The sequence below is a fragment of the Centruroides sculpturatus genome, unplaced genomic scaffold (assembly GCF_000671375.1).
Source record: "Centruroides sculpturatus isolate CEXI.00-Female unplaced genomic scaffold, Cexi_2.0 scaffold554, whole genome shotgun sequence".
NCBI classification, from domain to species: Eukaryota; Metazoa; Arthropoda; class Arachnida; order Scorpiones; family Buthidae; genus Centruroides; species Centruroides sculpturatus.
In genome coordinates, this window is record NW_019384851.1 from 265,774 (window position 1) to 277,529 (window position 11,756).

The 11,756-nt window shown below is 32.6% G+C and overlaps 1 protein-coding gene across 2 annotated transcripts in view; it reads right to left on the minus strand.

The window, feature by feature from the left end:
• LOC111630482 (interaptin-like) overlaps positions 1-7,211 on the minus strand; it is a 34,936-nt gene extending 27,725 nt beyond the window's left edge. Inside the window, exons 1-5 of one of the 2 annotated variants that reach the window (XM_023374585.1) lie at positions 7,043-7,211; positions 1,597-1,687; positions 1,414-1,532; positions 1,102-1,249; positions 763-886 (exon numbers count right to left, since the gene is read on the minus strand). In XM_023374585.1, coding sequence (XP_023230353.1) covers positions 763-886; positions 1,102-1,249; positions 1,414-1,532; positions 1,597-1,687; positions 7,043-7,132 — 572 coding nt within the window. In that variant the 5' untranslated portion in view covers positions 7,133-7,211. Of the gene's footprint in view, positions 1-762; positions 887-1,101; positions 1,250-1,413; positions 1,533-1,596; positions 1,688-1,997; positions 3,312-7,042 lie in introns of those variants that run through there. The other variant, XM_023374586.1, reaches the window with a different exon arrangement.
• Between the last annotated feature and the right edge of the window lie 4,545 nt (positions 7,212-11,756).

Sequence of the window (11,756 nt, forward strand, 5' to 3'; positions counted from 1 at the left end):
AGAAGTCATTTCAATACATGCATAAATTACATTTCCTAAAAATAAATAATTATAATTAACAATAAAGAAAATTTAAATTATTCTTTAATAATTTCTAACAAAATTTAATGGGATATTTGTTGCGATAAATCTTCAGCAATTTTTTCAAAATTTGGTTCCCACGTTGTTAAATAGAGATTATAATTGTGTACTGACCTTGAAAGTAATAGCTACGAATTTATAACGTGCATAACAATAATAGAATCTTTCAATTTTTGTAACAAATGTAATGTCTAAATTTGCTAAATATCAAGTAATGCGCACGTGCAGTGACACGCATTGCATGGTGAGGGTATGATCCAGGCCTCGTTATTCCTAATACCAGTAGTCTAGTAAAAACACGAAAAGCCCAATCTTATCAAGCAATAATTATAGAATAGAAAAAAATTTTTTTTTCTATTCTAAAATTAATAATTGGTTAAATCGTAATTTTACTAGACTACAGGTTCACTCGGCACTAACGGCACAAATAGACAGGCAAATCAAGTGGATAAACAAGTTGTTTAGACTGTTAAAAGGGAAATCACTGTTCACACTGGGATATTTTAAAGCAAGTTTTTGTTGTTTCTTGTGTTAATAATTTACAGCAAATTGATTAACATACACCATTTTATAATGAAAGTTAGATGTACCCCTTCAATTTATGCTCGTACCCCTAGGGGTACATGTACCCCCAGTTGAGAACCACTGCTCTACTGTACTATATTTATAGGAAAATGTTACTTTTTTTGTTTTTCCAATTTTTCCAGTTGAAAGTTAGATGCATCTACATTTTTTTGAGCACAAGTCAGTTCTTGCTGTAACTTCGATTTCGTCTCTGTGAATTGTTTTTCTAAATCATAAAAAGCTAAAAAATAGAAAAGTTAAAATTATTATATACAAAACTAGGTCAGAATACTCATAAATAATAAATATGTATTGCTATGTTAGATATTATCTGATTTAATTTAAATTAAACCAAAATAGGTAATAATTCACAAGACTAATCTAAATATGGATAAATTTGCACAGTAGACAATAAGTTACAACTTGATCAATGTTCAAAGTTTCTAAAATTACTACCTTGCGTCTGATTTTTTATTTCATCTTTAAAGTTGTTCTCCTTTTCTTTAAATTTTTGTTCAATTGTTAATTTTACTGCTTCTGAATTATGCCTTTGGCATTCTAATTCTTTGGTTAATTGAATAATCTTTTGTTCTAAGCACATTATCTGAAAAATGAAAAAGATGATAAGTTTATCTTAACTGTTTTAAAATATCATCATTAATTTCAATTTAAAAAAATCTACGTAATTTTTAAATCATTAATATAATCTCTTATTTTAAAAAATTGAATTTATTAAAAATTATATAAATAAAATATTTTAATATTTACTTTTTCATTGGCCAATTCAATATCAATTCTTGATTTTTCTAATTGATCAGAATGTTTAAAACCATATTTACTACCACTTTGGGGAGTTTCACATTTCTGGTATTGACTTAATTCCTTATCTGATATTAAAAAATTAAATAAAATAAATAAATTACAATTTTAAAAAAATAAAAAAAAACTTACCTAATTTTTCTTCTTTTTTAGAATCAATTTCCATCAAATCATCACTCATTGTGAATTTATCAACCATATTTGTTGATTCTTTCTCTTTCGACTATTAAAAATATGTTAAATTAAAATTTGTATATTTTTTTAAAAAAGACATTGTATTAATAAACTGTTATAATATTGTTCAAAATTTTTTAAAAATTCAGTATCTGTCAACTAAAATCTGTGTGTGTGTGTGTGTGCATATAAATTTAATAAATATTTCATATCTTTAAAAAATAGGGTAGCTTAATATCTGTGAGAGTAGCCGGGGGTACAACCTCCGTTTAGGATTGTTCGTACCACTTATTCGGCACAGATTATCCGAAATCTGTTCTCTGCAGTTTCAGATCACTAGATCTGATCTTAAAACTTACATAGGAAGGCAGTAGGATTAAAGACTATGAAGTCTCTGTGGTCACCAGTTCGTGTGAAATTACTCATTACAAACAGGGCCACATACAATAAAAGATTATCGTTTATTCTCTATATGAATTATGGCGCGACTGTACAAGTTAAAACACGAGGTGTTACTACACACGTCTGCAAGGTCCAAAATCCAACTAGAATGTGTATGATGTCATAGGTCAGGTCAGGGGTTCCCCCTTGTGGCGGCTTTGGAATTTATCGCCAAAGCTGTCGCCACAGTCTCTATCCAAATTGTCAGGTTCCCGACACCAGTTGTCAATTTATCGATCCGCGGACAAACACGCGTGTGATTATTTTATAGATCTGATTCAGAGACTCTAAAAGAGACATTCTTTAACAAATAAACAAGAATAAATTTAATTAAACATAAACCAATAAAAATAGTATAAATATATGGTAGTAAGAGACAATGAATACACATTACAACCTATATGTCAAGAGAGATATGGACTTATACTTAACCGATACACGATCGAGAGAGAGAGCTTACAAAATCGTTATTAAACATACAACCTGGTTTAGTTGTCGTTCGTCTTCTTCATCGGTTGGCAAAGGCACTTCGTTTATAAAGTTCTCAAACTTCATTCCATTGGAGGTCGAAATGTGCACAAAATTAAAGTATTTCTTCTAAGCGCTAACTCTCTAGCTTTATTCTATGTGACTTGACTAAGGGCGTTGGCCATCAGGAGAATTATGTATGGAGTCCTGACTCTTCCAGGTCTGTCGATGAACTCCCGAATTCAGTTGAACATCCCCTATATCTTCTCACCTACGACCAATTATCAGTCGAGGCTTTATTCACGTGGATGGATGGGAAGGGGATGAAATGAGGGGTAAACAGTCCCACTGAAGCGAGATTTTTAGCTGATAATGGAAAACAAAGGATGTTCTAACTTTCGTGGAAGGAAGTAGCATCTGTTATCTATCTTTTCCCACGCTAAAACATTATTTTTCTCACCCAAACGAAAGAATATTTTATAACAAAAATTTAATATTATTTTGAAATTATTAACTTAGACCCAGGGCCTATTCAGATCTCACATATCTCTTCCAATAAAAAAGTTTTGATATATTACAAAGCCTTCAATTACATAGCCAATGTTCCCTCTAAGCTGTGCGGCCGCGCACTGCTCAAATTGTTGCCGAGCATGAGAATTTATGTGCCGCCAGGCGATCATGCACACTGATTTGAATTGTTGTTTACTTATTCCTCACTCTGTCTGCAACATGATTATTGCTACGTATATTTCAATTAAATACATTAAATCATTGACAAGAAATAATATTTTGTATAAAAGAATGTTTTAAAATTAATTTTAATCTCTACTTTATAATTAATTATTTTAATTTTTATAGGAAAAAATAAGATTTTATATATATATATATGCTCAGAAAATTTTTTTTTTTGCTCAGAGAAGTATATGTTCCGCTCATCTACAAAAAAAATTTAGAGGGAACGTTGTACATAGCACGTAATCATTACAATAAAAGTGTTTTTACTTGTTCTTCAAATATGAGTTAACTGATTATGAACATGCACCAAAAATTTCTAACAAAATTTTGTTGAAAAATAAATGTTCATAGAACATTTAAATACTTGACCCAATGTTCTACCAGTTTCTGAAAACATGCTGCATAAAAATTTGTTAATAGCTGTTTAAGTTTTTTGAGCAATGAAGATTCATTGCTTAAAACATATTCACCAATTCAATGTTCTTTTAAAAGTCAAAAAAGATGGAAATCACTTGATGCTAGATCTGAGCTATATAATCTCTTAGTTGGACCTTTACAAAACACTTAAACGGAGAACATCTTACAACCAATAATTATATTCAGAAATATGTAGTGGTGATTATAACAGCAATCAACAAGCTTTTGTACATGTTTTCAGAAGCTGGTAGAATGCTGAAACAAGTGCTTGAATGTTCTTAGAAGTTTTGTTCAAAAATTGATGTTCTATATTAGACACTTTATTGCTTATTTTTTTGGGTGTTTATTTGTAACATAATTACTGACTTTCCCTCATAGAATATAAAATGAAACATTGCATGTGTTCAAATATATGTAAATCTTAAATCTTCATTTTTTAAAAGAATAAGTAAAGATATTCTTAAATATTCATTGCCTGTGAGAATGAAAATTGCACTTGGCAAAATTTTATGATAGAATACTAATAGGAATTTAATTTTTCCCCTATACTGTTAAAATAAGAAAAATGGGCAAAATTTGCCTTTTCTGTTTTTTTTTTTTTTTTTTTTTGCAGAATAAACACAAATAAGTACAATATCATAAAAATGTAAAACATAAAAACAATTATTCAAGATTTGGTTCAATGTCACGACTGGGTGAATTCATAGATACTTGGCAATTTTCATCATCAACTTTTTATTTCAGAACTTTATTTGTCAAGACGTGTTTTGTGCATTAGCCCTCCTCAGTCTTGGAAAAACATATATGACAACTGAAAATACATCTATGTTATTCCAAGATATAATGCTGACCGAAGAGGGGCTAAGACACAAAACGCGTCTCAACGAATAAAATTTTGACCATATTGTGACCATAGGGTCGGCACCTCTTTGGCGCCCTGTCAGGATGACACCACCGAGTCTCTAGGGGACTCGGAAATCGCGACGTTAAGTCTAAAGATTTGCGAGCGGTAGCGGGTGAGCGATTGGATTCGGAGTAGAGGTGAGGAGAGAGACGAGGAAGTGACTTACTCGGACTCCATATTTTCTAACAAATAACAATTTTAATAATAAACAAAGAAAATACAGAGATATCGGGCATATTATCGGACTTAATTATACTATTCCGTTCGAGAGAGAGAGTTTACAACCGAGTCGCGGGTTGATAAATACCTTTCTTTTTCCTAGGTCGCAGATCTGTTGTATGATGACACTATTGACTCCTCTGAAATGGTCTTTCCACTAGTTCTTGTCCGTTAACTGGCACTCAGAGGCGTGGAAGCACGGAAGTGGGATGGAGATTCTTAAAGAGACACGGTGTTACTTCTGTCACAGTGTTACTTCGGGATTTTGGTGCACGGGTTTTATCCTGGGTTACGGTTTTAATCCGGGGTCACGATTTTAATCCTGGAGGACGACTTTGTTGGGCGGACTTTGGATGACGACTGACTTTGGGGTCTTTTTTCCTTTTCTCTTCTTCATTCCTCTTGGGTTTTTTCCATGAGGTCAGGTGATGGCCTTTAACGGTCGCCTGTCCAGTATGTCTTCTCCATCAAAAGTTCCTGGTGACACATCCCTGACTAACTTGATCCGACTCAACAAGGAACAAACTCCGTGGGAAATAATTTTTATGGCTTTTAGCCTAACCTGATAAAACGTTCGAATTTAACCGATTAAATTTTCCAATAATTAAAATGTAAAATAACACTTTATTGTGGGTCTGTTCGTCCCTCACATAATGCTGACCGAAGAGGGGCTAAGACACAAAACGCGTCTCAACGAATAAAATTTTGAAATAAAAAGTTTATGATAAAAATTGCCAAGTGTCTATGAATTCACCCAGTCATGACATTGAACCAAACAAGAAAAAGAAGAAACAGTTTTGAAACATACAACAAAATTATTCAGGAAACAATTTTCATTTTCTCTCAGTGAATATAAACAGTAAAAAAAAAAATATTACATATATTATTTCAGTGTTTATTCTATCAATATTTTTCTTGGATTTGTATCATGCCATTTATGCAACCTTGAATGTGGTTTAAGTTTTGTTGAGTTTGAAAGCTAATGAGCATATAAGATGACGTAACATGATCAGGAAAAAAAAATCATTCAAGCAACATGTTGCAATTTTGCAATATGCCTAAAAATTGTATTAAATAAATAACCATCATATTTGTGCTATTTTGTTCAGAAAAAGGACCATGACTCAGTGTGATATTTTATGCTCCACTATTGTGGCACTTAATGTGCTAAATAAATTACTTTAAATTGTAGTATCATATTTGAAATAATATATCAATATAATGCCAGTAATAATTAATAAATAACTATTATTATATGCAAATAAGTTCAAATATGCTATATGTTAACACAAAATTATAAAAATAGTTTACAAAACTGACTGCTAATTCAAGAAAGCAAAAGTCAAACTGAATTGCGATGTGTAATATTTATAAGACCACCAGTGGCCGAGTGGTCTTCGTACACTAAACACTGGGAGTTCGGTCTTGGGTTCGCACTGCGATCGGACAGGCTGGCTGCTTGGAGTTTTCCGGGTTTTCTCCTTGCCAATAATGACTAAATAGGAGGCCAGTTCCCCATAAAAGTCCTCCCGGAAGGCATTAGTTCCCCTCGCGTAACATCGCGCCCCAGAGAAGGCAACGGGAAACCACTCTGGGTACTAACTTTCCCTAGTAACGCCTTGGCGTATTTACTAACTGCTTACTAATCTGTGCCGGGTGTGGCCGAGGTCGGGAAAATCCTGATATGGCAGAATGAGATGAGAATATTTATAATGTTAACTACAGTAGAGCGTCGTTTATCCGAAGGTCGGTTATCCGAAGGAATTCCAGTCGACAAATTTAAATTTTCGCCAGTGCTATGGCGCTGTAATCTTTGGCTATGTCTTCGGCTACTCAAATATTTTACGTTTTTGATACTAAATTAACTTCTGAAGTATAATTTTTTATTGTTTTTATATTTTTCAATATATTTATTTTGTTTGTACAAAATAAAAAAATAATTTTTAACGATACAATAGTCTTCGTTAGGCTTAACATCAACGAAAATTCAACGCGAAGCGACACACAATGAAGAAAAATTTCAACATGGGATAAATTAATATATTTTTTCGTACATAATTGGTTATCAGAAAAATATGTTATCCGAACAACCTCAGTCCCCAATTGATTCAGATAAACGACGCTCTACTGTATATTGTTTTTATGAAAATAACTTTTTCTCATGCAACAAATAATACAAATATCATCTTAGAATAATTTTAGTTTTATAAATTTACTTACCTTCATGTTTTCTTTTTGTAATTTTGATTGTGCTAAATGATTTTCAAGACATTTTATTTTTGAATCTTTAGCATTAAGTTCTTGATGCATTTTCTGTAGATTTTGTTCCAATTCACAGTTTGTTTCATTTAAAGATTGTTGTTCTCTCTCTACTTGTAACTTTTGCAACTTTTGTTCTTCTAACTAAATTACAAGTAAAAAAAAATTAACATGTTTCAATACATTGATGAAAATATAACACAAGAAAATACTCTAAGCTAAAGTTTAATTTTTCAATTTTCTATATTCTTTAAGGCTAGTTTGTAGTCCATCTATGGCATGGTGTTTGAAGATTGCTAACCAGTGTTAGAGTTAAATCTATTGTTGTTTATAATCAAATCCAATCTTTTGATGTAGTAAAATACTGGCTCAAACTTTAAAAATATGTTAAGTCTGCTTTTCATTATTGAAAGTATGTGTTGATTGTGTGTTCAAACAAGTGATTGACTAACCAAATGACTTTGAGGGTTGTCAGGGCATAATATTTTAATGCATGATTATCATGTTTGCTGTAGTGAGAATTATGTAAAACCTTTCAGGCCAAAATTCATATTATAAACTGGACAAGATGAAACTAATAGAATAAAATGATAGGTAGTTGAGATGTTATCACATTTTACATCCAAATATCTAGAATATATAAACTGTAGTGTTTTCCACTAAATGTTTGTATGTTATCATTAAATATATATGTATCTATATACTGTATTTTGTCGCGCATTGGTAATTGTAGACTGTTTCCGTAAAGTTCGTACCACTTCTTGAGGTGTAGTAGTGTGAGCCTGTGATTGGCTCCCCTGCCATGACGTATGTTCCCTCGTCAGGACATGGCGTGGGTTATAAAAAGGAAAGACCACGTGCTTAGAGGACTTTTTTCTTCGTTTCACCTGGGTTTGTGTCGGGTCGTTGGCAGAGGAAGGAAGGTGAAGAACAAAGAAGAAAGGACCATGTGGAAGGAGGACAATCGTGTACTAAAGGAGAGACTTTCAGCATGTATCAAGATCATCTGCCATGCAAGAACAGTCCAATTATCAAGTTATAAAGAACTAAGCCTAATTGTCGCGTCGGGCAATTTATGTGTGATTGCAGCGATTCCTAATTGTCGCGTCGGGATTTTATGTTAGATAACTCCGTCGTATTCTTGTGTCCGGATCAAAGGGGTGACGAGAGCCCCCTCGCGNGTAAGAAGTAAATGTAGGTGATGGAATTATTTGCCAAGTGTCTATAAATGCACCAAGTCGTGACATAGAATCAGAAGAAACTTTTAATACTGTTTAGAAAAATTATTAAATAAAGTTTTAACTTGCATAAATTTGAGCTTTTCTTATTCTTAGTACATTTTGAATAAAATTAATTTGTTTTGATGCAATTTAATCCTTATAAGCAAAAACTTAAGCCATAAAACTGAAATAGCTCTATGAGAGAACCTTGTGAACTTTGACCCATTGACCCAGAAGTTTTGCTGATAATGAGAAAGGCTTAAGTTTAAAATTTGAGCTTTCTAGACCCAGTAGTTACTCTATGAGAGTCTGCAGTGCTAGATGAAGACAAAGAAAATACAGCTTTTTTGGCAATTTTTGCACTTTTCAATTGCTTATATTTCATCAACTGCTTTATAGAAAATCTTGAAATTTTGTACACTACCTAAAAAACAATTACCTTTCAAACAAGATATTTGGCATTACTTTAGATGTTTGTAGGGTAGAGAAATTGACCACTGAAAATTGGCAACTCTGATTCCTATATATATATATATACAGTCAGTGACTTTTTATGACCATTTCTGTTACTAGTTTCTGTAGATGTTTAAAGCCTAAAATTTTTGGCTTTTTTTCCGTAACTTATATCACACTATTGGTATAGAATTTATTATTGGATGTGGATATGCATTTTGGGTCATAACCTCAGCTGTGTTATTCCTGACATATATCATAACCTTTCACCTGCAGGGTTAAACCCGATATATCTCATTACAGTATCAGTACATTTTTGATACTGGATGTCACTATGCATTATAATTTTTATATTAAAATAAATTTTCAAAATATAATTTTTCTGTTTTATATTTTTCAATATATTTATTTTGTATATGCAAAATAAAAAAATAATTTTTAACAATACAGTAGCCATGATTATTATNAAGAACAAATGAACATTTAACATGGCATTCGAAGGACTGCTGGCTCTGGAAACTTTCTTTGGTCCCATGATAGAGCTTGTTTGTTTGTTTGTTTCGTTAAATTATGGCAATGCAACACTTGTGTGATCTGTCTAGGGGAAATGCCTTCCAGGAGAACTTTTAAAGGGTAACTGGTCCCTATTCAGGCATTACAGACATGGAGAAAACCCAGAAAACTCCATATGGCCAGCCCATTCTGGCGAGGTGCTAACCCATGACCAAACTCACAGTGTTCAGGGAATGGAATCGCTTGGTCACTCATTGGTGGGCCTCCATGATGGAGATAAAAGGAAAGGAAAGCAATGGAATTGTTTCACTAGACACAGGGTAATAATGTTCACACAACAAGAAACAACACCATAGAACAGGAAAACATGCGGGTCACCTTTGTTTTCGCAAAATTAGCAGCAAGGTCATCTGGGCACGCTAACAAAATCTGAGGCAGCCAACAAAAACTAAGACAAGTTTTTCAAAAAAAAATTGACAAAAACCGAAACTAACAATAACCGAGGTCAACAAAAACCAAGGTATTACCGTGTATATTATATTCTTATATTCTAGATATTGTGAACATATGTAATTTAATATCACATATATATTAAATTACATACATTCACAATACAGTAAGACCATGCTTAATGTGGGGAATGCGTTCCTAGATGACTAAGTGCTAAACGAAACAGTGTCAAACGAGGTCATTTTAACACAGAGTAAATAGGTATAGGAAAACATGCTACCAAAAATAAATAAAATTTTACTTTCATTTTAAGTTTTTATATTGAGTTGCATAATAATATATGTTAAATAACACAAAGATATGCACACAGAAATGTAAAGTTAATTTTTTGTGATGAAGGTTCTGACTTTTCTGAAATTCTTGTTTTTTTGCAATGAAGTTGTGAAGTTTCATTTGTTGCTTTTTTCTTCCTTAAGCAAATGTCGGTAGCAGGAGATTGCATCCAAAACGCCTTGTTTTGCTTTTACACTCCTTTCAAAATCTGGATCATTCACTACAATTTGATCAATGATTTCGGTTATTGTTACCAAACTTTTACTAAGAAAATCTGTAGATTTTTTGGGTTCTTTATTTTCAGAATCTCTATTTTCTAGTTCTACATGAATTCCTTGTTCTGCCAGTTGTTCTTGATAAAGGTCGTCATTGGTAAGGCTCTCACCAGAAACCTGCGGTAACTTCTCAATATCCTGCTGTATCGATTAGGTTGACAATTTGGTCAACCTAACAATACAGCGATATGCTCTTCTCATTGAGAATTTTTAGAAATCTTCAGTCATAACTTCTTTCACACTCTGTTCGTGCATTTATCAGTTAATTCTTGCCAAGCAAAGCCAATATTGTCTATGGCATCCATGATGTTATATTTTTTCCAAAATTGCACCAAACAAACATAGATTTAAAGAAAGTACACCTTTTTGCCACATTTTTCTGATTGGTTCATGTTTGTAAATAATCATATTATATATAATCAATGAAATGCTGTGATAATTTAAATCGGCGTAAATTTTGAGCTTTTTTTAGGTTTTGAGCAGACTGCGTTATGTCAAATCAGTGTTAAGCAGGGTCTTACTGTATCTATTTGCTTTCTTTATAATATCTTTGTAATCTAATACCACAGATTACAAAGATGTAAAGAAAGCAAGTAGTATCTGGAATGCCACAACATTGCATATCAGTCTATAATTTGGCATCTAGAGCAAGGATACACAGACTGCGGCCCTCCATTGATTTATTGGTGGCCCATCTCACATTATTTTAACTCTTAAATAATGCCCATGCTCGAATGTATTTGATCATAATTTAATTAATTAATTAAAAATTAATAATGCTTCAAATTCCTGAAATTGATTCAAATAAAAGTTATTTACATTTTATTGAATGTCTTCAATGAGCTCACAAAGTTTCGTAATTATATATCCAATAGAAATTTTTATTTTTTGACTTTTTTTTCAGTTTCCACCTTTAACAATGCTATGGATAACTGAATAATTGGCAATCTGAATATACTCAGTAAAGTCAACACATCTGGCAAGATAGCTATCTCCCTGTGTAGATTTTTGGAAATTTCCCGCAAAACACGAGTAACAGCTGTGGTAGATAACTTTCAAGTTTTCTTTTTGGCAACCCTCCCATAAATCACAGTGGATTTATGTGGCCCTTGGTCTTAACAAGTTTGTGCATTCCTGATCTAGAGGAACACTTAACAGAGCTCCATGAATTCTATTACCAGACCTCATTGCTGCAATTGGACTATGTGGCCATTACACAAATCATAATAGCAACTAATAACAGAAACTGAAGAAATCAATTTCAAACTTTTGAGACAATCTTATAAGCCAATAAACTGTCACTGTCAAACATGCAGGTATGCATGTTTGACAGTGACACTCCTTGAAAGAGGGAACATTGAGTTCAGAGAAAAAACTACAGGAGAGAGAGAGAGAGAGAGAGGTTTTGGAGACCAGGGCCCATATTTTGTC